This window comes from Cherax quadricarinatus, chromosome 19 (genome assembly GCF_038502225.1).
Source record: "Cherax quadricarinatus isolate ZL_2023a chromosome 19, ASM3850222v1, whole genome shotgun sequence".
Taxonomy (NCBI): domain Eukaryota; kingdom Metazoa; phylum Arthropoda; class Malacostraca; order Decapoda; family Parastacidae; genus Cherax; species Cherax quadricarinatus.
This window is the reverse complement of record NC_091310.1, coordinates 48,354,020-48,379,928: the sequence shown is the minus strand read 5'-3', so window position 1 is coordinate 48,379,928 and position 25,909 is coordinate 48,354,020. Positions and strand designations below refer to the sequence as shown.

Genomic DNA, 25,909 nt, shown 5'->3' with positions numbered 1-25,909 from the left:
TGATGAAGGCATTTCTATTACTTAGGTATCACACTTGATGCTGCTCACAAGGAACACAAATGGGATGGCACAGCCACTGAAAACACTGTGGACTGCACTGTCACAACTCACAAGCTCTCTGTGAGACAGGTAAAGTCTCTTCTTTTCTTCCCTACCCCCAGTTCTTAAGCTATAATATAATATATTGTGAGTTTTATAATTTATCTGCTAAGTATTGTAAGGTACTTAGTTAAGAGGTTTTCATTTTTAATTAGAGCCTTCCTTGCAGTAATGCAACCCTGGTATCATTCATGGAAGAAAAGTAACTTAAGGCAGAATTTCAGTCTAGGGGGTGAATGCTTAAAAATGATGAAAAAATAAAAGAAATTCTTTGAAACATTATTTTCGGTATGTATGTGAAATTTCTTAAGCTGTTTTGGTCCCTATTCAGTACATATAATACAATGAAAATTAACCATTAATTAAAAAAATTCCTCTGGGGGCTTTAGCATCCCCCCCTGTGGCTAAACTACTGATTCCATTCAATATATTACAAAAAATTAATTATCTTTGCACACAACAGGTGGTGTTGGGCGCTGATGCCAAGGTGGGAGAAGCTAACGTAATCGAGCTGGAGGTGCTGGGTTACGATGATAAAAAGCAAAAGATTCCTATTTGTGTTACAAAGGCAGGCAACTCCTATGTCACAAATGTTGATGTAAGTACTGTATAAAAATTTTATTTAGCAGATGATAGATTTTAATAGAAGCTACAGTAGTCTAATGTGTAATACAGTGGTAATGATCCTGGCTTGACTTGATCATCATTGGCTTGGCATCTCTTTGGTTTCAGTGACTCTCAGAATCGAAATAACTCAACTGGAAACAAATCACAGAACAGGTGGGGCTCGAACCCTTTGGCAAGGGAGCCCTAAAACTCCTGGTAATGTTCCTAAAAACAACATTTTAAGTGAAATTAATGTTACATGGACTAAAGAACGTATGGGAAAAAAAATAGCGTTACGTTCGTGATGTCAAAAAAAAAAAATGCAAGATAATTTAAAACAATTTTTCTTATCTTAAATTCTCTTTGATGGTACTTATAGGTCGTGACATGCATGGAGAGGGTTGGTGTGGCCCTACTGGGCCAAGGTGGATGGCTGCAGTTTTCGTGTTGTTGATGCAGAATTGTCAGTAGATGATGGTTGTACTGGAGTTCTCAGGTATTCTGTAATACATCTTTGCTCTGTTTTACTCTGCATTTCTTTATGCAGCTGATGAGAAAGGCCTAATTGCCTATAAACTCCAACAAGGGAGATGTGAGTGTATGCACCTGACTATGTTGCCTGCTCCTGAGTTTGCTCGACAACAATGCTTCTGGATGTGTGAAGGTTCTATTCAGTGAAAAACCTGCAGCTTTCGTTTTGTACCAGTTCGTTTTCTTCCTGCACTGTCCTTGCCAGATTCAGTTTCCTATATCAAACACACCATCTAGAGAAAATCTGAGAAATTATTCACCACTTGGCCATCAGGTTTGCCAGCCTGCATTTGTTGTTGACTTGGGAGATTCACCCATGCATCTGTAATGTTTAATTTATGCCAGAGCTTGTGGCAGTCCAGTGTCTGAGTTATTATCCAATACTGTTATGAGTCTCTGTATCATCCTGTGTGTATAGTGGCACTTCAGTGTCTTGATCACTGCTCACTTCAGTGACTTATGAAAGATGTTATATTTAGTGGTAAAAGCACAACCATCACATTTAGGTGACATTACAAGCTTTAGATAAGGCTAAAGAGGTTTTTGTGGCATTTAGGGATTTGGAAAAGGCGTATGACAGGGTGGATAGGGGGGCAATGTTGCAGATGTATGGTATAGGAGGTAGGTTACTGAAAGCAGTGAAGAGTTTTTATGAGGATAGTGAGGCTCAAGTTAGAGTATGTAGGAAAGAAGGAGACTATTTCCCAGTAAAAGTAGGCCTTAGACAAGGATGTGTGATATCACCGTGGTTGTTCAATATACATATTTATAGATGGGGTTGTAAGAGAAGTAAATGCGAGGGTCTTGGCAAGAGGTGTGGAGTTAAAAGATAAAGAATCACACATAAAGTGGGAGTTGTCACAGTTGCTCTTTGCTGATGACACTGCTCTTGGGTGATTCTGAAGAGAAGTTGCAGAGGTTGGTGGATGAATTTGGTAGGGTATGTAAAAGAAGGAAATTGAAAGTGAATACAGGAAAGAGTAAGGTTATGAGGATAACAAAAAGATTACGTGATGAAAGATTGGATATCAGATTGGAGGGAGAGAGTATGGAGGAGGTGAATGTATTCAGATATTTGGGAGTGGACGTGTCAGCGGATGGGTCTATGAAAGATGAGGTGAATCATAGAATTGATGAGGGGAAAAGGGTGAGCAGTGCACTTAGGAGTCTGTGGAGACAAAGAACTTTGTCCTTGGAAGCAAAGAGGGGAATGTATGAGAGTATAGTTTTACCAACACTCCTGTATGGGTGTGAAGCATGGGTGATGAATGTTGCAGCAAGGAGAAGGCTGGAGGCAGTGGAGATGTCACGTCTGAGGGCAATGTGTGGTGTGAATATAATGCAGAGAATTCGTAGTTTGGAAGATAGGAGGAGGTGCGGGATTGCCAAAACTGTTGTCCAGAGGGCTAAGGAAGGGTTGTTGAGGTGGTTCGGACATGTAGAGAGAATGGAGCGAAACAGAATGACTTCAAGAGTGCATCAGTCTGTAGTGGAAGGAAGGAGGGGTAGGGGTCGGCCTAGGAAAGGCTGGAGGGAGGGGGTAAAGGAGGTTTTGTGTGCGAGGGACTTGGACTTCCAGCGGGCATGCGTGAGCGTGTTTGATAGGAGTGAATGGAGACAAATGGTTTTTAATACTTGATGTGCTGTTGGAGTGTGAGCAAAGTAACATTTATGAAGGGATTCAGGGAAACCGGCAGGCTGGACTTGAGTCCTGGAGATGGGAAGTACAGTGCCTGCACTCTGAAGGAGGGGTGTTAATGTTGCAGTTTAAAAACTGGAGTGTAAAGCACCCTTCTGGCAAGACAGAGATGGAGTGAATGATGGTGAAAGTTTTTCTTTTTCGGGCCACCCTGCCTTGGTGGGAATCGGCCAGTGTGTTAATAATAACAATACAAGCTTTGAGGATGGCAGTGATAAGTATCAAGAGTGAAGAGAACTTTGGCTGAAAGGTTCAGGCTGTGCAGGTATATCTTGACTTACGGAATACAATAATGTTTAAACTAGTCAACAAGCAGGGCGCCTCTAATACATGCTGTCTTGATAAGCTGCCAAATAAAAGGCAAAGTGGTTTTGTCTTTATCTTTTAAAATACATGCGAATCATAAATAACCAAGGGCACCTGGATTCAAGCCACTCCTTCAGCGGCTTGAATCCAGGTGCACTTTTCTTTTTATTAGTTGATGTAAGTTCTAGATGTGATTGTGTTAGCATTATATACTTGATCAGGCTCATGGCCACCCTTGTAAATAATTGCCAGTTGGGCAGGAAATTTCCGGTGGCTTTCCGCGTTAAATTTAACGTGCAGCTGACTGCACTTTAATCTGGCCAAAACTAAACAAACACTCTTGTGCTGTCTTTCCTTCCTGCTAACAGTTTCATAGCACACTTTGGTTTCTCCCTTATTATTAGACCCTTAAGCAGTGGCACATTTCTTTGATTTTTGCTCACTCCATGCATTCGGTAACTTTTCTGTCTTATTTAAGTATTGGCCTCTTCTCACTCTTTTCGGCATGTCACAATCTGGATTACTCGTTGCACAAGCTCTTGGCTTTACCTCATTCTTTCTAATTGTATGAATTGCTTCTCTTTCACTGAAGACAAGGGCTGTCTTCATCATAGGTGCACCACCTTCAAACATATGTAACATTTTTTTATTTTAGATGCTCATGCTTTCATGCACCTTAAGCAACACTAGTGGCCCTCTTGGGTGCCATGATTAATATCTAGAGATGAGATGGGTGATGAAAAGATTCAAGCTCTCTTCAATCATGCATGACTGGGTAAGGTATGGTACGTATCTATGAGTCAGTTGGTGCATAGGAGATTGTTTACATCGTTGGGTAACAGTAGGCCTCCCTCTAAAAGGAATTGGCTCGCAGTTAGGATAAATGCAGTGCAGAAGGGAAATCCCATTAAAATCAGCCGTGTTCTTAATGAGATTTGTCGTCCAATTTGGACTAATCCTTATTTTCTCTAAATTTGTCATGCTACAGCATAATATACCTTTTCTCTATGCAATGTGGACTTGGAAGACATTTCATTCTTGTTTTATTGAAAATATGCTTTGTGAACACATGTTATGTGAGAGTCTGCTATAATTATAATGTTGATATTACTGCCTAGGACTACTTGGGACATGAATTATACTGCATAACATTGGGTGAGTGAAGGCTGTTCGAGGGTTAAGGACAAAAAGACAGATGGTGCATTTGCTGATCATTCACATGTTAAGCAAATGCATACAAGTCAATTTTCATAGCTTTGGTCATGAACTTGGAATCTTTCTGCATGTTTTGTAATTCAAGAAGAACTTCCACTGTGTGGTAGATTGATCTTTTCTGACTTCCAGCACTTTATTATCTTAGCACTTGTAAGATCAGTGGCAGCAGTGTTTGTCCTTGTTAATGACAATTATGATTTTTCAATTGAATTTTTCTTGTGATTTTGGCTATCCTTTCATCGCTATTGGTTGTTAGACTGTACTGCAGTGCAGTTGCATCTGGCCACAGACTCACCCATGTCCATTTAGCTCTCAGCTTGATTGAGAATTATTAGGGTGTGGTGCTTCAACATCTTTCAATAGATTGTCCCTTTTATCAAAGACCTTGCTGACTATTTTCAACCTCTCTTCCATTGCCTTGCATGCTAATTTATTTTTTCTGTTCCAGTTATGATTGTCATCATTTCTCTCCTGTATTTGCCTTCAACACTTGTGCCTCTATGGCTAATATCACTCATTTCATTACCATATAGCACTGAAAAATCTTTGTGGGTTTACCACTTCAAAACTATCCCTAGTTCTAGTCCATGAAATAGCTTAACCACAGCAATTAACTACTGGGGTCTTGTGGTTTTGCTCCTTATCTGATACTAGTTACCTCTTAAAGTTACTAGCAGGAAGATAGCATGAAATTTTAAATATTACTTTAAATATTTTTAAATAATTGTAATATTTTTCATCATTGGGGAAATAGGCTGAGAAATTAGTTACTATTATATTAGTGATGTACATCTGTCCACATGCCAGTATACATGTCATTTGCTCCAAATTCCTCCGACAATCCTCCTTTGTATAAAGTCCTGTTAGGTAAGCTACCACTGACATTTGTTTAAAAATTGTCACAGTTGTGCTATCATATGTGAAACAAGTCATTTATGCTGAGGAACAAAAATGGTAATGAGTATTGTCTTGGCAGGAATATCTAAATGGAAATTAGATGAAAAATGCAAGTAAAGAAAAACACAAGTACATATATTAAAAGCTGGAATCACATGAAAGGGGGGGGGGGGCTGTAGAAGCAAAGACAGATCATGAAAAGATCCATACCTTTGAGAGGGCACTTTGGAGGTGGAGAAAATTTAGTACACATAGATACTGTACAGTGGGATACGGCTGGTGCGTTGAAAGAAAGATACTGTACAAGATGTAACTACGTAATCATCAGGGAGAACATGCTACTTTTACTTTCCTCATGGCATTACTGTTCAGTACACAGGTTAAAGTAAGCATAGGAATTGAGATATGCCATATTTGAGATTTTGGTAATTTGTAGTCTGTTATTTCATCTAAATTAACTTTGTTAATGAAATAATTAAGTTCTACCATGAAAGAATAATGTTTTAGAATTTTTATTAATTCAAGAAATAGGCAGGAAAGTAAAGGTGATAAATGTAAACTGTCCTATTTTGATAGTTGCTGTTATATATTCCATGTAAAACATCGTAATGGGTTTAATTTATGGCTTTTTCCATGCTATACTTTCCTCTAATGCATAGGTTGCTCTAAGTTTTGAAACTGAATTTGTATATAATTCTCATTGTATACTGAGGATTATTTTTTGTTCTGTGACTTGTTAAATGTTTACTGCAATAAGTACAAAGAATGGGAATGATTGGATCCACTGATCATGAGGACATTAGCTAATATTATTAATTTATGAGGGCCTCTTGAATGATGAAGACTTGAAACAAAATGCACAAATTATAGAAACAGGTCTTGCACACCTCATGGCAGCTATTGTAGACAAATGATACATTGGCATGTAAAGCATAGTAAAATTACAAAAGTTAGATTTATTTATTTTATTGTTTGTGAACACTGGTCATATTTTTCTCCCCTCCTATTACATATACCTTTGTTGTCAAAGTTATTTTGTTGCAGATCTTCATAGAATACCAAGCAGCTACATTCCACCTGACTAAAGGCTCAGGCCCAGTCCATATAAGTGGTATGCACCAAACAAAAACTAACATCATTGGTGAGGATGATATGGATGAATTGGCTGAAGAAGAAGGTGAAGATGAAGAGGAGGAGGAAGAGGAAGTAGAGGAATTACCAGTAAGTCATTAATGTAGTTAGAGAAAAATATATTTTAATCAAGTATAGGGTAATTTTATTTTATATCTTTGCATTATGGCTTGTATGTGTAATGCTGTTTGCCATCATGACTCACAAAATCATAACACAATTACAAACAAATCACATAACATTCTGTGATTTGTTTGTAATTGTGTTATTATGATTTTGTGAGTCATGATGGCAGCTTTGAATGGACTTGAGCTAGAGCACACCACAGCCACACTGGTGTGGGATTTGTCTGTGAAAACCTACATTTGTGGTCAGTAGGGCCCATGCTAACCTCCCCATGGTATATACAAATATTCTTAATTGGATGTATCTTATTAAAGTCAGCTGGTCAAGTGATTATTGGACTGGCCTGTGAATTTTAGGACTCACTTGCCATGGGTTCAAGTCTCACCCATTCTGTGATTTCTTTTAACCAGCTTTTAATAACATTCAAGATTTTATTGAGCATTCTTGTCAATATTATGTCTAATTCATTTTTTTTTCTCTTCCAGCCAAAGAAGAAGACAAAGAAGTAGAGAAGAATGTATGAATTGTCCCAGCTTCACCAGTGTCGTGTTTTCTATTGTAGCTTAATTCAGATGAATGGACATAGCTTCGTAACATTTCCATGTTTTATATTATAGCTTCATTCAATGATGTGATTAAAAATGTGTGTGTGTGCACTTGATTGATTATATAAACAAGAAAAATGGACAATTATTGTTTTTTATTTTATCTATGATGACACCTTTCAACTTCTTCAAGGTTATTTTGACTCCATTTGAAAATTACTCCTCATTCATAATCAGGTATTTATTAAAACCAGAAAATTAATGGTAATTATTACTCAGTGGGTCTAGTATATTATACATATTCTTATGTCCTGCCTATATAAACATAAATGTAATAATTATTTCTTGGGAATATGCATTACTTCCAGTAGTAGGTTAATGTATAATTCTTAAAACAAAGGGCCCATAATTCTGCAAAGCATTTTCAGCTAATGCTGACATTATAAAAATACATTGGACATGTAATTTATATAAATGTAGGTCAAGTAGTACAGTATGTATATGAAATTATATAAAGTAAAAGAAATTTTAGTAAAAAATGAACATTTAGTGAACAGATTTTAGCCCTTTGACTGTTTACGCCGTATAAATACAGTACGTCTTATGCACCACTGTTTCTGACGTATACATACTCAATAATTCTAGCGGCTTCAAATCAAGCGGGAGAAAGCTGGTAGGCCCACATGTGAGAGAATGGGTCAGTGTGCACCACATAAAAAAAATCCTGCAGCACACAGTGCGTAATTAAAACACCGACTTTGAAGTGTATTTTCATATAGTATTTATCATTGTATTCATGTTTTCATGGTCTTAGGTGATAAAATGGAAAACATATTACAGAAATAAAGATGATTTTCATTACTTTGACGATGAAAACGACCTTGAAACTGAGCTCAGAGTAGCGGAAATGCTCGATTTTTACCAATGCTCAGGAGTAAACAAATCACACCACACGTCCAATACGCGTCAACTGGGGAATCTAATATTCTTTCACTAGTGCACTGATATTATTTATATCATTTTTACAATAATACAGTAGTCTGCATAACAGTAAATTTTGTATTTTTTGTATGAATAAAAAATCAAAATAGAAAGCAATAATAATACAAGATGGGCCTAGAGATGTGACTAATGAACAGGGGATATGTTATTTTAGTGCCAAGAATGTCTACCTTGTTTATTCTGGACCCTATTTTGAAATTGGCATCTTTTTTAATTTGTGTGAAATTGGCCAAATTGCCAGTTTCTGACCACTACATTGGGTAGTTCAAATTGGTAAATGGGCGGTTTCTTGTACTCGGCTGATAGATAAAATGGAGTTTTAAAGAAATAGCTATGAGTTTGGTCAACTGGAACAACGGAATTGGCTGAAAACGGGGCTCAAAGTCGGCGAAATCGTCAATACACATGTCGCCAAGACCACTAACTTCACGGGAGCGTAATTCCGTGAGTTTTCGACCAAATTTCGAACTTTTGGTGTCATTACCATTGGGAAAAGATTCTCTTATCATTTCATAAGAAAAAAATAATTTTTTTTTTTTTTCAAAAAATTTATCGACAGAATGACAGTTTCAGAAAGGGGCCTGTGACAGTCAAAGGGTTAAAACTGTGTTAATTGAAATGAGGTAATTAAAAAAGAAAATAGAGAATTGAAAATGGATTGTAGAAGTGATAACATTAAAAAAAGAACATGTAACTTGGAAGTTAAAGTGGGGAACTGCACACTCCTGCCTAGGTATAGGTCTCGCATACCTCACTCGTGGATATCTCGTGGAGAAATGCCTGTCACTGCTTCCCAGAGACTCAGGCTGCACTGTTGGTGCACCATATCTTAACCTTTTCAGTGGCCATCATGCAGGACTACATTGATGAAGCCAGGATTTTGCATAGTTCCGAGTCATGAACTCTACTCTCAGAATGTATGTATGACCTCTATAAGTTTAGTGCTAATCATTGGAGATTTTATGTTTGAAACATAGAGATTAAGAGGTAATATAGGGTCACCAAGGATGTATTTCAGAGGGTTTAGGTGGTCTAGGCATGGAGAGGGATATGTTGATAGGTGGAAGGTAGGATGAGTAGGAAGTTGTCCCAAGAACAGTTTGATAGCTTAAAACAGGCTTTGAGTTCTAGGGGGCTTGGTCCTCCAGCAGACTTGTGTGAGTATGTTAGAGCATATGAGTGAATGCAGGAAAGTACTTTTTAATAAACGTACTATTGGAGTGTGAATAGGATAACTTATGCAGGGAGTCAGGGAAAAGTAGTTTGCCAGACTTTAGTCCTGAAGGTGTAAAGGGCAGTGCCTGCACACTGTAAGAAGGATAGGGATATTGCAGTCAGAGGGTGATCTGATTGTGATGTCAGCACATTTCTGGAAAGACTGATTAAGTAAATGATGTTAGTGAGTTGCTATGTCGTGGTTGAAGATGGCTATTCAGTCAAAAAAAAATATTACAGGTTGGCTTTCCAACATACTCCACCACAGGATGGTTTCCTTCATGCTTCATTTGTATGTGTCACATTTCTAGTACAGGAGGGTCCTGCTTATACAGCAGGTTAGGTTCTGGGCTACCGCTGTAAAGCAAAAATCTATGTAAAGTGAAACCTATCCTTTTTTCATTGTCAAATGCATATAAAAGCCTGTTAACATGTTTACACTGTCATATATTAAGTGAGCAATAGCTAGGCCTAATAAATGCATATACAGTACACACAACTTACCTTAAAATATTTTCATCCTTAGCTTATAGTGAGTGTTGGAATATATATTGTAGGAAGTCTGAATGAATGAAGAATGGGTATAATTGAAATTTGCTGCATTAGAAAAACACTGTAAAACAGGGCCTGCCTGTAAATGCAAGTGTTTTTTTGCTGGGTCCCTGAACACTGATGTTCAAAGCAATGAGTAAGCAAATTCTTTCTGCTGCTCACAAACTATGAACTTCCTACAGGGGTGTTCCTTAGACTATTTTTCAGTGGTCTCAGCAAATGGAATTGCTGGTAACAATGTTGATCTGAGTTAAAATGTAGCAAATTGTTATCTATCAAGCCACATCTGGGATTCTGGACATCTTCCCACTGCTGTCTGGTTAGAAAATGGACTCAACTACCATATTTTACGGCATCGAAGACGCTATTTTTTTCCCAAAATAAATCTTGAAAATTTACCCAGCATCTTGGAGGCCAAAGGTTATGTTGTTCATAGGCCTCAATCTAAGCCTATAGAAGTGTTTCCATAGATAGTAATTTAAGCTAAGACAATGTAATCAGATGGACTACAGGTAGTATCAGTAAGCTAATTCACCTGTGTCAAACTACCTGGCAATATGTTTACTTACCTCACGATCCTGATATTAAAGGGAATATTGACAGGTATCAAAATGAAAAGGAAAATTGCAGTATGTTAAAAGGGGTTAAAAAAAAATACATACCAGTATAAGATGGTACAGCCTCTCCTCACTTAGTGACATACTCATTTACCAACTGCTCGGAGTAACGACCAGTTCTCTGACCAACATACAAACCTAAGTAATGTATATTAGAGCTGATTTCCTCTATTCTGTTTATTACAGTATACAGTACACTACTGCATAAACATTTGAAAAACACTAAAAATGTTATAAATGGTATAAAGGTGACATTAAAAAAAATCTAAAGATGGTTAACACAAACCCACTATCTGTACAGTTTGCTCCTCTCTTAACCCTTTGACTGTCGCGGCCGTATATATACGTCTTACGAGGTACCGTGTTTGACGTATACATACTCATAAATTCTAGCGGCTTCAAATCAAGCAGGAGAAAGCTGGTAGGCCCACATGTGAGAGAATGGGTCTGTGTGCACCACATAAAAAAAATCCTGGAGCATGCAGTGCATAATGAGAAAAAAAAAACTCCGACCATTTTTTTTAATTAAAATGCCGACTTTGTGGTCTATTTTCGTATAGTATTTATGGTTGTATTCTCATTTTCTTGGTCTCATTTGATAGAATGGAAAACATATAGAAGTAGAGGTGATTTTGATTGATTTTACTATAAAAAGAACCAGGAAATGGAGCTCAAAGTAGGGAAAATGTTTGATTTTTGACAATGTTCAAAAGTAAACAAATGATGTCATTGTTCAACAAATGTCCAACTAGCCATTCTAATATGCAGTCATGAATGGGTTGATGTTATTTATACAATTATTACAGTATTGCAGTAGTCTGCATAATAGTAAGTCTTCTATTTTTTGTCTGAATAAAAATTCAAAATAGAAAACAAGAGTAATATCAGAGGGGCCTGGAGACATGAGTGATGAACGAAGAAAATGTTATTTTAGAGCCAGGAATGTCTGCATTGTTCATTCTGGACCTTATTTTGAAATTGACATATTTTTTAATTTTCGTGAAATTGGCCAAATTGCAAATTTCTGACCATGTTATTGGGTAGTTGAAATCGGTAAATGGGCAGTTTCTTGTACTCAATCGATAGAAAAAATGGAGTTCTAAAGAAATAGCTATGAGTTTGGTCGACTGGAACAATGGAATTAGCCGAAAGTAGGGCTCAAAGTGGGCGAAATCGCCGATTTGTAAATATCGCCTAGGTCGCTAACTTCGCGAGAGCATAACTCCGTCAGTTTTCCATCAAATTTAGTTTTTTTGGTCTCATTACAATCGGGAAAAGATTTTCTATCATTTCATAAGAAATTTTTTTTTTTTTTTTTTTTTTTTTAAATTTGCGACACCAGGAGACACCTCAGGATTGGGGGTTGCGACAGTCAAAGGGTTAATGACCAATTCGCTTACCGACCTACTCTCAAGAACAGAACTAGGTCATTAAGTGAGGAGAGGCTGTAATACACAAAAACCATCATTTGCATCCACTTGCACACTTCAAGACAGTGAGCAGAAAGAGAACATGGCCATTCACAAGAAATAGCTACACACTTAGGAAGAGATGGTTGGTTGGTATTTAGCAATCTTAGAATATTTGGCTGTATACTGAAGAGCAAGAGCAGTGGATAATGTGTTATTTTTGTAACTAACTGTTAACTTTTTTTTTTTTTTTTTTTTTTTTTTTAGTGCTGTTTCACATAAATTTAGTGAGTTGCTTAGCTTGTTTTAGGGGAGTTTTGTTTTTCCAGAATTTAGCATGTCAGAATTTGGGAGCATTCTTGACACTGGAGCATCTTGTTCACTAAAATACGGTACTAGTTGGACACTTGAATTATACAGGTATTCCTCACTCAATTGATTTCCGTTCTAAGAGTAGGCCGGTAAACGAATTGGTCATTAAGCAGCAAGCTGCCCCTTACTGATATTTCAAGCATACTGTACTGGCAGTGGGTTTGTGTCAACCATCTTTAGATGTTTTAAAGTCACCTTTGCACCATTTATAACATTTTTAGTATATTACAAATAGAACTAGGTATTAAAAACAATAAAAAAGTATAGTATGCTGGTCAGAGAGCTGGTCATAAGTCTGAGTGGCCGTTAAATAGGCAGGTCATTATGTGAGGAGTACCTGTGCAATGCTACCACATAAAGAAATGTTCAACATCACTCTGCAGGACTTCCAGGTTACACTGTCAGTCCACTATATCTCGAAAGATTGAATTACCTATCAGCGGGCATGCAGGATTTAACTCATTTACAACAATGCCATAACAGATACACACCCCTCACTGGAAGTCCCACATTTAAAGCAGACTCATTCTTTGTCTTTATAAAAGGAAACTAATGAATGCACCTACTATGATTTCAAGTAGGGATGTTAGGGGCATATCCTTATGCCCCTAACATCCCCACTTGTTTCACAATCCTATCCTTGCAGACCCTATCCACAACACTATAAACCATATGGGTTTACTGCATAAAATTAATGCATATTCCATCATCATAGTTTTTCATCATACTGGATGGTTTTCTTTCATAATGTATCACATGATTGTCTTCCCTCATACTCCATCAAGATGGTTTTCAATCGTTCTCCATCACAAGATGGTTTTCCATCATTCTCCATCACAGGATGGTTTTTCTTGATGTCAGTGAAGAGCTCTTGATCTAAGGAATTGGAGCTACTCCTTTTCCTTGGATCAAACCTGAATGCTTTCCATTCTCCCAGGCACTATATGACCTTTATGGGTCTAGTACTTCCATGAAAAATAATCATCTACACTCTGCCATCATGTAGGATTGTTTTCCATGATGCAGGATAGTGTCCCATCATGTACATATGCATATACTTTCTCTTGTTTCTGCGAGATGCATTGATAAAGCATCGCTCATTGGGTCAGAATATACAGGACGAGAATGAAATGGCTGGAAACCGTGCTTGAGGCTAAGTGATGTTTACCTGGAGTTTACCTGGAGAGAGTTTCGGGGGTCAATGCCCCCGCGGCCCGGTCTGTGACCAGGCCTCCTGGTGGATCAGCGCCTGATCAACCAGGCTATTGCTGCTGGCTGCACGCAAACCAACGTACGAGCCACAGCCCGGCTGATCAGGAACTGACTTTAGGTGCTTGTCCAGTGCCAGCTTGAAGACTGCCAGGGGTCTGTTGGTAATCCCCCTTATGTGTGCTGGGAGGCAGTTGAACAGTCTCGGGCCCCTGACACTTATTGTATGGTCTCTTAACGTGCTAGTGACACCCCTGCTTTTCATTGGGGGGATGGTGCATCGTCTGCCAAGTCTTTTGCTTTCGTAGTGAGTGATTTTCGTGTGCAAGTTCGGTACTAGTCCCTCTAGGATTTTCCAGGTGTATATAATCATGTATCTCTCCCTCCTGCATTCCAGGGAATACAGGTTTAGAAACCTCAAGCGCTCCCAGTAATTGAGGTGTTTTATCTCCGTTATGCGCGCCGTGAAAGTTCTCTGTACATTTTCTAGGTCGGCAATTTCACCTGCCTTGAAAGGTGCTGTTAGAGTGCAGCAATATTCCAGCCTAGATAGAACAAGTGACCTGAAGAGTGTCATCATGGGCTTGGCCTCCCTAGTTTTGAAGGTTCTCATTATCCATCCTGTCATTTTTCTAGCAGATGCGATTGATACAATGTTATGGTCCTTGAAGGTGAGATCCTCCGACATAATCACTCCCAGGTCTTTGACGTTGGTGTTTCGCTCTATTTTGTGGCCAGAATTTGTTTTGTACTCTGATGAAGATTTAATTTCCTCATGTTTACCATATCTGAGTAATTGAAATTTCTCATCGTTGAACTTCATATTGTTTTCTGCAGCCCACTGAAAGATTTGGTTGATGTCCGCCTGGAGCTTTGCAGTGTCTGCAATGGAAGACACTGTCATGCAGATTCGGGTGTCATCTGCAAAGGAAGACACGGTGCTGTGGCTGACATCCTTGTCTATGTCGGATATGAGGATGAGGAACAAGATGGGAGCTAGTACTGTGCCTTGTGGAACAGAGCTTTTCACCGTAGCTGCCTCGGACTTTACTCTGTTGACGACTACTCTCTGTGTTCTGTTAGTGAGGAAATTATAGATCCATCGACCGACTTTTCCTGTTATTCCTTTAGCGCGCATTTTGTGCGCTATTACGCCATGGTCACACTTGTCGAAGGCTTTTGCAAAGTCTGTATATATTACATCTGCATTCTTTTTGTCTTCTAGTGCATTTAGGACCTTGTCGTAGTGATCCAATAGTTGAGACAGACAGGAGCGACCTGTTCTAAACCCATGTTGCCCTGGGTTGTGTAACTGATGGGTTTCTAGATGGGTGGTGATCTTGCTTCTTAGGACCCTTTCAAAGATTTTTATGATATGGGATGTTAGTGCTATTGGTCTGTAGTTCTTTGCTGTTGCTTTACTGCCCCCTTTGTGGAGTGGGGCTATGTCTGTTGTTTTTAGTAACTGAGGGACGACCCCCGTGTCCATGCTCCCTCTCCATAGGATGGAAAAGGCTCGTGATAGGGGCTTCTTGCAGTTCTTGATGAACACAGAGTTCCATGAGTCTGGCCCTGGGGCAGAGTGCATGGGCATGTCATTTATCGCCTGTTCGAAGTCATTTGGCGTCAGGATAACATCGGATAGGCTTGTGTTAATCAAATTTTGTGGCTCTCTCATAAAAAATTCATTTTGATCTTCGACTCTCAGTCTGGTTAGCGGCTTGCTAAAAACTGAGTCATATTGGGACTTGAGTAGCTCACTCATTTCCTTGTTGTCATCTGTGTAGGACCCATCTTGTTTAAGTAGGGGCCCAGTACTGGACGTTGTTCTCGATTTTGATTTGGCATAGGAGAAGAAATACTTTGGGTTTCTTTCGATTTCATTTATGGCTTTTAGTTCTTCCCGCGATTCCTGACTCCTAAAGGATTCTTTTAGCTTAAGTTCGATGCTTGCTATTTCTCTGACCAGTGTCTCCCTGCGCATTTGAGATATATTGACCTCTTTTAGCCGCTCTGTTATTCTTTTCCGTCGCCTGTAAAGGGAGCGCCTGTCTCTTTCTATTTTACATCTACTCCTCCTTTTTCTTAGAGGAATAAGCCTTGTGCATACATCGAGTGCCACCGAGTTAATCTGTTCTAGGCATAAGTTTGGGTCTGTGTTGCTTAGTATATCTTCCCAGCTTATATCGGTTAGGACTTGGTTTACTTGGTCCCACTTTATGTTTTTGTTATTGAAGTTGAATTTGGTGAATGCTCCCTCGTGACTAGTCTCATTTTGTCGGTCTGGGGCTCCACGCATACATGTCTGAACCTCAATTATGTTGTGATCTGAGTATATTGTTTTTGATATGGTGACATTTCTTATCAGATCATCATTGTTAGTGAAGATGAGGTCTAGTGTATTCTCCAGTCTAGTAGGCTCTATTATTTGCTGGTTTAAATTGAATTTTGTGCAGAGTGCAGATGTGCCCAGTGCTAGGAAGAAACATGGCTTGCAAGCAGGCTACCTAACATTTTGAGGCATCTGTAGTAAAGTTGCCCCTCAAGGCAGGTTCCTTGACGCTGGTGAGGGGCTCATGATCTAGGGAACTGGATCTGTACTCCAGTTCCCTGAATTGAGCCTGAATACATCCCCCCCCCCCAACATGCGCTGTATAATCCTACGGGTTTAGTGCTCCCCATTATTATAATAATGTATTAAAGGGGTTTAAGGTGTCACATAGGGAGCTCGGCCACATACACAGATAGCTTCCAAACATAGGTTCGAATCCTGCTGACTGCAGTTTGTCTGTGTACGTACTTCACATAGGATAATTTTTCCTTGTATGCCACAATAATTTTCCCTCCATCACAGAACAGTTTTCTTTCATACTCCATCACAGGATAGTTTTCCCTCATACTCATCACAGGATAGTTTCCCCTCATACTCCATCACAGGATAGTTTTCCCCTCATACTCCATCACAGGATAGTTTCCCTCATATTCCATCACAGGATAGTTTTCCCTCATACTCCATCACAGGATAGTTTTTCCCTCATACTCCATCACAGGATAGTTTCCCCCTCATACTCCATCACAGGATAGTTTTCCCTCATACTCCATCACAGGAGAGTTTTCCATCAGGTTTTCTTGATTCGGTGTTTTGGATTTGCCCTTCCCTTAGAGCAAGCCTGAAGAACGTCTTACATTTGCCTAGGCGCTATATAGCCCCTACAACTTTAGCGCTCCCCTTTAATATAATAATAATCCATCTCGGTGTGGGTTTTTTCCATTATCCATCACAGGATTGCTTTTTTTCCCCATATTCCATTAGACGGGATGATTTGTCATCATAATCCAGTACAGAATGGTTTTCCATTATCCATCACAGGATGGTTTTCTATTATCCATCACAGGATAGTTTTTTTTATACTCCACAGGATTTTTTTTTCATACCAGCAACATATTGGAATGGACTGGTAAGCCAGAGAAAGGCCTCGATCAGATGACCAAAAGCTCCGGTGGCGGGTCATCATATGGTTAACACTTCCGTTGGGAAACACTCGCTCTGTTTCTTGACAATCTTCTCTAACCTAACCATACGCTGTACTTGTATCAAGTATGATGGGCTGATCACACCATCTTCAGGTTGAGGGACTGATTACCTCAAACTCCCGATCTTCCATCATCCTTCCCTGGACTGAACTGAGGAAGCCACTGACTGGTGAAACGTTTCCACAATAAAAATTCCCCAGGTGTCTCATTCATCAAGAGGTCAATGCAGAGTGGCGTCTGACAAAGACCCATTGTGACCTCTAATCCTGTTGTACATAAATCGTATATAATACTGACATGATGAAGACTGAGACATATGTGCACCATCTGAGTATCTTTATTTGTAGACGTTTCGCCAACTAGAGGCTTTACAGTTTGAGGACATCATGTGTAGACTGGAACTATTTAATAGTATAACATTGATGTCAGCTAGGTCTGTATACATTGTATATGTATTTGTAGAAATAAATATATATATATACAATCGCTGTATGACCCTGGCTTAGTTTTGATTATAATAATTATTATATACAATACGTCACCTTCAGTATATAATATTAATATAATAATCTTTATTTCTACAAGTACATGTACAAGGCATACAGACCATAGCTGACATCAATGACATATTACTATTATATAGAAAGCCGCTTGTTATGCAGAACACTTCAGGCAAATTAGGTCAGTTTCGCCTGTATAATCTTTACGGGTTTAGCGCTCTCCCACAGATAATAATTGTCCCCAGGATGCGACCCACACTAGTCGGCTGACACCCAGGTACCTATCTACTGCTAGGTGAACAGGGACAGCAGGTGTCTAAAGGTAACACGTCCTAATGTTCCTACCCGTACCGGGGATCGAACCACGGACCTCGGTGTGTGAGCTAAATGAGTTGATTGTGTTGATAAAGCCAGTCAGTCCAGGTCCAAGAATACTGCAAACTGTCTGTATATAGTTTAGAGTGGTGAGGACATCTTGTTTATATACGATATATAGGGTATTATATACACAGTGACCCGAACATGAGAGAAGCTTACGACGACGTTTCTGTCGGACCGAAACGTCGTCGTAAGCTTCTCTCTTGTGTATACCTGAAGAGGGTTTCGGGGGTCAATGTCCCCGCGGCCCGGTCTGTGACCAGGCCTCATGGTGGATTAGAGCCTGATCAACCAGGCTGTTACTGTTGGCCGCACATAAACCGACGTACGAACCACAGCCCTGCTGATCACGTACTGATTTTAGGTACCTGTCCAGAGCCTTCTTGAAGACAGCCAGGAGTCTATTGGTAATCCCCCTTATGTATGCCGGGAAACAATTGAACAGTCTTGGCCCCCTGACACTTACTGTGTTCCCTCTTATCGTGCTAGTGACACCCCTGCTTTTCATCGGGGAAATGTTGCATCTCCTGCCGAGTCTTTTGCTTTCGAAGGGAGTGATTTTCGTGTGCGGGTTATATGTGTATTGTACCAGTCACTGCATTGTGCCCTTTTTGGGGGGAGGGGGATATCACACTCATCATGCTGTTTAACATAAATTGTATAAGGTTACATCTATCACTGGACTGACTTTCTAAATAATGGTAATATGTTATACCTGGAGTTTACCTGGAGAGAGTTCCGGGGGTCAACGCCCCCGCGGCCCGGTCTGTGACCAGGCCTCCTGGTGGATCAGTGCCTGATCAACCAGGCTGTTGCTGCTGGCTGCACGCAATCCAACGTACGAGCCACAGCCCGGCTGATCAGGAACTGACTAGGTGCTTGTCCAGTGCCAGCTTGAAGACTGCCAGGGGTCTGTTGGTAATCCCCCTTATGTGTGCTGGGAGGCAGTTGAACAGTCTCGGGCCCCTGACACTTATTGTATGGTCTTTTAACGTGCTAGTGACACCCCTGCTTTTCATTGGGGGGATGGTGCATCGTCTGCCAAGTCTTTTGCTTTCGTAGTGAGTGATTTTCGTGTGCAAGTTCGGTACTAGTCCCTCTAGGATTTTCCTGGTGTATATAATCATGTATCTCTCCCTCCTGCGTTCCAGGGAATACAGGTTTAGAAACCTCAAGCGCTCCCAGTAATTGAGGTGTTTTATCTCCGTTATGCACGCCGTGAAGGTTCTCTGTACATTTTCTAGGTCAGCAATTTCACCTGCCTTGAAAGGTGCTGTTAGTGTGCAGCAATATTCCAGCCTAGATAGAACAAGTGACCTGAAGAGTGTCATCATGGGCTTGGCCTCCCTAGTTTTGAAGGTTCTCATTATCCATCCTGTCATTTTTCTAGCAGATGCGATTGATACAATGTTATGGTCCTTGAAGGTGAGATCCTCCGACATGATCACTCCCAGGTCTTTGACGTTGGTGTTTCGCTCTATTTTGTGGCCAGAATTTTTGTACTCTGATGAAGATTTAATTTCCTCGTGTTTACCATATCTGAGTAATTGAAATTTCTCATCGTTGAACTTCATATTGTTTTCTGCAGCCCACTGAAAGATTTGGTTGATGTCCGCCTGGAGCCTTGCAGTGTCTGCAATGGAAGACACTGTCATGCAGATTCGGGTGTCATCTGCAAAGGAAGACACGGTGCTGTGGCTGACATCCTTGTCTATGTCAGATATGAGGATGAGGAACAAGATGGGAGCGAGTACTGTGCCTTGTGGAACAGAGCTTTTCATCGTAGCTGCCTCGGACTTTACTCTGTTGACGACTACTCTCTGTGTTCTGTTAGTGAGGAAATTATAGATCCATCGACCGACTTTTCCTGTTATTCCTTTAGCACGCATTTTGTGCGCTATTACGCCATGGTCACACTTGCCGAAGGCTTTTGCAAAGTCTGTATATATTACATCTGCATTCTTTTTGTCTTCTAGTGCATCTAGGACCTTGTCGTAGTGATCCAATAGTTGAGACAGACAGGAGCGACCTGTTCTAAACCCATGTTGCCCTGGGTTGTGTAACTGATGGGTTTCTAGAAACATATGCCCAGTTCGTGATTACCTCGTTTATTTTGTGTATTGGATTTGGATGAGCAATTTGTGTTCTAATTATGATTATTTTATTAATTCCTTTCCATACTTTGCTCAGGGGAGTGTGTTAACTGAGTCCACTAACATGTTTTTTCCAGTCATTTTTGTCTAAACTCAGTTTTTTTTCTTACAGTACTAAGAAAGGCTTAAAATAATTTGATCATTTGGGGAGTCCTGAGGCTCTTATAACCTCAATTTATCTAGCTACTGACCTAGGTTCTCTCTATTTGAAGTTATCGTAATATTTATTCTATCCCTTAACTTGACTTCTTGCCTTTGTTTTAAGTTGACTATAAATTAAAAAAAAATGGATGTAGCTGGAAGATAATCACTTGACTCCTGGACGGACTCAGGTTCATAATCCTGAAACCAAGTTCATTGAACCTACCTGCATCTGGTACATGGAACCTTGAGGGAGGTTCCTTCAGGCCAGTGAGGGGCTCTTGATCAAAGAAAATGGATCAGTTAGTAAATAAGTAAGTTTATTTAGGTACTGGTACACATAAGTACAATTATCATAGTGTAAATTATCTAGGATAACCCTCCTGTAAAAGTCAGGGTGACTTATTACCATCCATGGATCGAACCTGACCCCACCTATATGGCCTCTGCGGGTTTACCACTCTCCTCCTAAATATAATATAATATATATATATATATATATATATATATATATATATATATATATATATATATATATATATATATATATATATATATATATATATATATATATATATATAATACATATATATATATATATATGTCGTGCCGAATATGTAAAACTGGTCAATTAGCAAGAACTCATTTAAAATTAAGTCCTTTCTAAAATTTTCTCTTATACGTTTAAAGATATATTTTTTTCATTAACGTTGTTGTAAAAATTTATAATTTTGCACCAAAAGGAACTTAGAAAACTTACCTAACCTTATTATAACAAGAACAATTTATTTTAGCCTAACCCAACTAAATATATTTTAGATTTGTTTACAATAATTTAATACTAAACAAACACAGTGAAATATTTTTTTTTCATTAGTTTCAGAATGATTTTGGCGAAATTATTGCATACACAAATTTTCACTTGTCCTATATGGCAAGATGAACGTTGCTATTTAAGCCAAGATCGCAAGTTCTGACTATTCGGCACGACATATATATATATATATATATATATATATATATATATATATATATATATATATATATATATATATATATATATATATATATATATATATATATATATATATATATATATATATATATATATATATATATATATATATATATATATATATATATATATATATATATATATATATATATATATATATATATATATATATATATATATATATATATATATATATATATATATATATATATATATATATATATATATATATATATATATATATATATATATATATATATATATATATATATATATATATATATATATATATATATATATATATATATATATATATATATATATATATATATATATATATATATATATATATATATATATATATATATATATATATATATATATATATATATATATATATATATATATATATATATATATATATATATATATATATATATATATATATATGTCGTGCCGAATATGTAAAACTGGTCAATTAGCAAGAACTCATTTAAAATTAAGTTCTTTCTAAAATTTTCTCTTATACGTTTAAAGATATAGTTTTTTCATCAATGTTAATGTAAAAATTTTTAATTTTGCACCAAAAGAATCTTAGAAAACTTACGTAACCTTATTACAACAAGAACAATTTACTTTAGCCTAACCCAACTAAATATATTTTAGATTTGTTTACAATAATTTAATACTAAACAAACACAGTGAAATATTTTTTTTTCATTAGTTTCAGAATGATTTTGGCGAAATTATTGCATACACAAATTTTCACTTGTCCTATATGGCAAGATGAACGTTGCTATTTAAGCCAAGATCGCAAGTTCTGCGGCGGGTCATCATCTGACTAAGCCCCGCGTCAGGAAACATTTGTCCTGTTTCCTGACGAACCTTACCTAACCTTCTGCCTATTCGGCACGACATATATATATATACAGTATATATATATATATATATATATATATATATATATATATATATATATATATATATATATATATATATACATATTTATATATATATATATATATATGGGGAAGAACTTGCGATCTTGGCTCATGGGGATCATGGGGAAAAAATGCCACACGTTTCCTTAAAGAATTGGGTTCCAGACTCATCGACACCACCAGGGACCCAAGGGCAGCCACTTTCATGTTCCAGCGCCTCAGCGTCGCCATCCAGAGGGGAAATGCTTGCTGCATACTTGGCTCACGTCCAGCCTCGGAGGAGCTGGAGGAAATTCATCATCTTTGATACATTGTGCCATTGTATTCATGTTTATGTTTTTTTCTGTAAATGTATTTTGTTTATTAATAAATGTTCACATAGAATAAAAAATATATAGGGGGTGGTAGGAGAAGAAAATATTCAAACAGCTCCGGGGAGAACCTTGAGTTTTCTCTGAGGTACGTTTATTGTCTTCTCTGAGGATGAGGGTCCCCATTCCAGCTATAGAAAAAAAAAAAAAAAAAAAAAAAAATATATATATATATATATATATATATATATATATATATATATATATATATATATATATATATATATATATATATATATATATATATATATATATATGTGTGTGTGTGTGTGTGTGTGTACTCACCTATTTGTACTCACCTATTTGTGGTTGCAGGGGTCGAGTCCTAGCTCCTGGCCCCGCCTCTTCACCGGTTGCTACTAGGCCCTCTCTCTCCCCGCTCCATGAGCTTTATCAAACCTCGTCTTAAAACTGTGTATGGTTCCTGCCTCCACTACGTCATTTTCTAGGCTATTCCACTGCCTTACAACTCTATGACTGAAGAAATACTTCCTACTATCTCTCTGACTCATTTGTGTCTTCAACTTCCAATTGTGGCCTCTTGTTTCTGTGTCCCCTCCCTGGAACATCCTGTCCTTGTGTGTGTGTGTGTGTGTGTGTGTGTGTGTGTGTGTGTGTGTGTGTGTGTACTCACCTAGTTGAGGTTGCGGGGGTCGAGTCCGAGCTCCTGGCCCCGCCTATTCACTGATCGTTACTAGGTCACTCTCCCTGAGCCGTGAGCTTTATCATACCTCTGCTTAAAGCTATGTATGGATCCTGCCTCCACTACATCGCTTCCCAAACTATTCCACTTACTGACTACTCTGTGGCTGAAGAAATACTTCCTAACATCCCTGTGATTCATCTGTGTCTTCAACTTCCAACTGTGTCCCCTTGTTGCTGTGTCCCATCTCTGGAACATCCTGTCTTTGTCCACCTTGTCAATTCCTCTCAGTATTTTGTATGTCGTTATCATGTGTGTGTGTGTGTGTGTACACTCACCTATTTGTACTCACCTATTTGTGGTTTCAGGGGTCGAGTCATAGCTCCTGGCCCCGCCTCTTCGCTGATTGCTACTAGGTCCTCTCTCTCCCTGCCCCATGAGTTTTATCATACCTCTCCTTAAAATTATGTATGGTTCCCGCCTCCACTACGTCACTTTCTAGGCTATTCCACGGCCTGACTACTCTATGACTGAAGAAATTCTTCCTAACATCCCTTTGATTCATCTGAGTCTTCAACTTCCAATTGTGACCTCTTGTTTCTGTGTCCCATCTCTGGAACATCCCTTGACCTAAAACGCTTTCTTGATAGTTGTGACAGAACCCACAGGCATAACACCAGACACAAACATCTCTACGACATTCCCCGTGTCCGACTAAACCTTTACAAAAATTCAATGTATGTCAAAGGCCCTAAAATCTGGAATACCCTACCTGAGAACTCTAGAACTGCAGACACATTCATCACCTTCAAAACTACCATTAGAAAACATCTTATCTCCCTGATACACCCCGTCAACTAACTACACGAATACCACCTGGTGGTTCACACTTACACTCACTCACTCATTTGACCATAAACAGAAATATTAATCTCAATCTTAAAATAATGAATCCTGTGATACTCCAATACTGAAACTATGTACTGTGCCAAAACAAAAGCATTCACATTGCTAAACTTACAAACTAGTATTTAGTCACTTAGCCATAATACCAACTTACCTCATAATTTGTAATATTTTACAATTAAGAATAAAACTAAGTCTGCCCGAAATGCCTAGCTATGCTAAGCGTTCTAGTGGTACACTCTGTAATCACAATTTTACTACATGTAAACCACACAATAACCAAATTTCTGTAAACTCAGCATTGTAATCCTTATAGAGAATAAACTTTGAATTTGAATTTGAATTTGAATTTGAAAACTTTGTCTATTCCGCGCAGTATTTTATATGTCGGTATCATGTCGCCCCTGACCCTCCTGTCCTCCAGTGTCGTCAGGCCGATTTCCCTCACCCTTTCTTGGTAGGACAATGCCCTTAGCTCTGGGACTAGTCTTGTTGCAAACCTTTGTACTTTCTCTAATTTCTTGACGTGCTTGACCAGGTGTGGATTCCAAACTGGTGCTGCATACTCCGGTATGGGCCTGACGTAAATGGTATACAGAGTCTTGAACGATTCCTTACTGAGGTATCGGAATGCTATCCGAAGGTTTGCCAGACGCCCGTATGCTGCAGCAGTTATCTGATTGATGTGCGCCTCAGGAGATATGCTCGGTGTTATACTCACCCCCAGATCTTTTTCCTTGAGTGAGGTTTGCAGTCTTTGGCCATCTAGACTATATTGTGTCTGCGGTCTTCTTTGCCCTTCCCCAATCTTCATGACTTTGCATTTGGCAGGGTTAAACTCAAGGAGCCAGTTGCTGGACCAGGCTTGTAGCCTGTCCAGGTCTCTTTGTAGTCTTGCCTGATCCTCGTCTGATTTGATTCTTCTCATTAACTTCACATCATCTGGAGTTTACCTGGAGTTTACCTGGAGAGAGTTTCGGGGGTCAACGCCCCCGCGGCCCGGTCTGTGACCAGGCCTCCTGGTGGATCAGCGCCTGATCAACCAGGCTGTTGCTGCTGGCTGCACGCAAACCAACGTACGAGCCACAGCCCGGCTGATCAGGAACTGACTTTAGGTGCTTGTCCAGTGCCAGCTTGAAGACTGCCAGGGGTCTGTTGGTAATCCCCCTTATGTGTGCTGGGAGGCAGTTGAACAGTCTCGGGCCCCTGACACTTATTGTATGGTCTCTTAACGTGCTAGTGACACCCCTGCTTTTCATTGGGGGGATGGTGCATCGTCTGCCAAGTCTTTTGCTTTCGTAGTGAGTGATTTTCGTGTGCAAGTTCGGTACTAGTCCCTCTAGGATTTTCCAGGTGTATATAATCATGTATCTCTCCCTCCTGCGTTCCAGGGAATACAGGTTTAGAAACCTCAAGCGCTCCCAGTAATTGAGGTGTTTTATCTCCGTTATGCGCGCCGTGAAAGTTCTCTGTACATTTTCTAGGTCGGCAATTTCACCTGCCTTGAAAGGTGCTGTTAGAGTGCAGCAATATTCCAGCCTAGATAGAACAAGTGACCTGAAGAGTGTCATCATGGGCTTGGCCTCCCTAGTTTTGAAGGTTCTCATTATCCATCCTGTCATTTTTCTAGCAGATGCGATTGATACAATGTTATGGTCCTTGAAGGTGAGATCCTCCGACATAATCACTCCCAGGTCTTTGACGTTGGTGTTTCGCTCTATTTTGTGGCCAGAATTTGTTTTGTACTCTGCAAACAAGGACACTTCTGAGTCTAGGAAAGAAAGATTTCGTTTGGA

The 25,909-nt window shown here is 38.9% G+C and overlaps 1 protein-coding gene across 1 annotated transcript; it reads left to right on the top strand.

Annotated features, from left to right (window-relative positions):
- Window positions 1–25: 25 nt before the first annotated feature.
- LOC128688393 (nucleoplasmin-like protein ANO39) lies at window positions 26–7,300 on the top strand (the record flags this gene model as incomplete). Its single annotated transcript, XM_070086819.1, is given in 4 exon segments — window positions 26–129; window positions 563–697; window positions 6,398–6,574; window positions 7,096–7,300. Coding segments are annotated over 4 exon segments (440 nt in total), but the record flags the coding sequence as incomplete, so codon positions are not given.
- Between the last annotated feature and the right edge of the window lie 18,609 nt (window positions 7,301–25,909).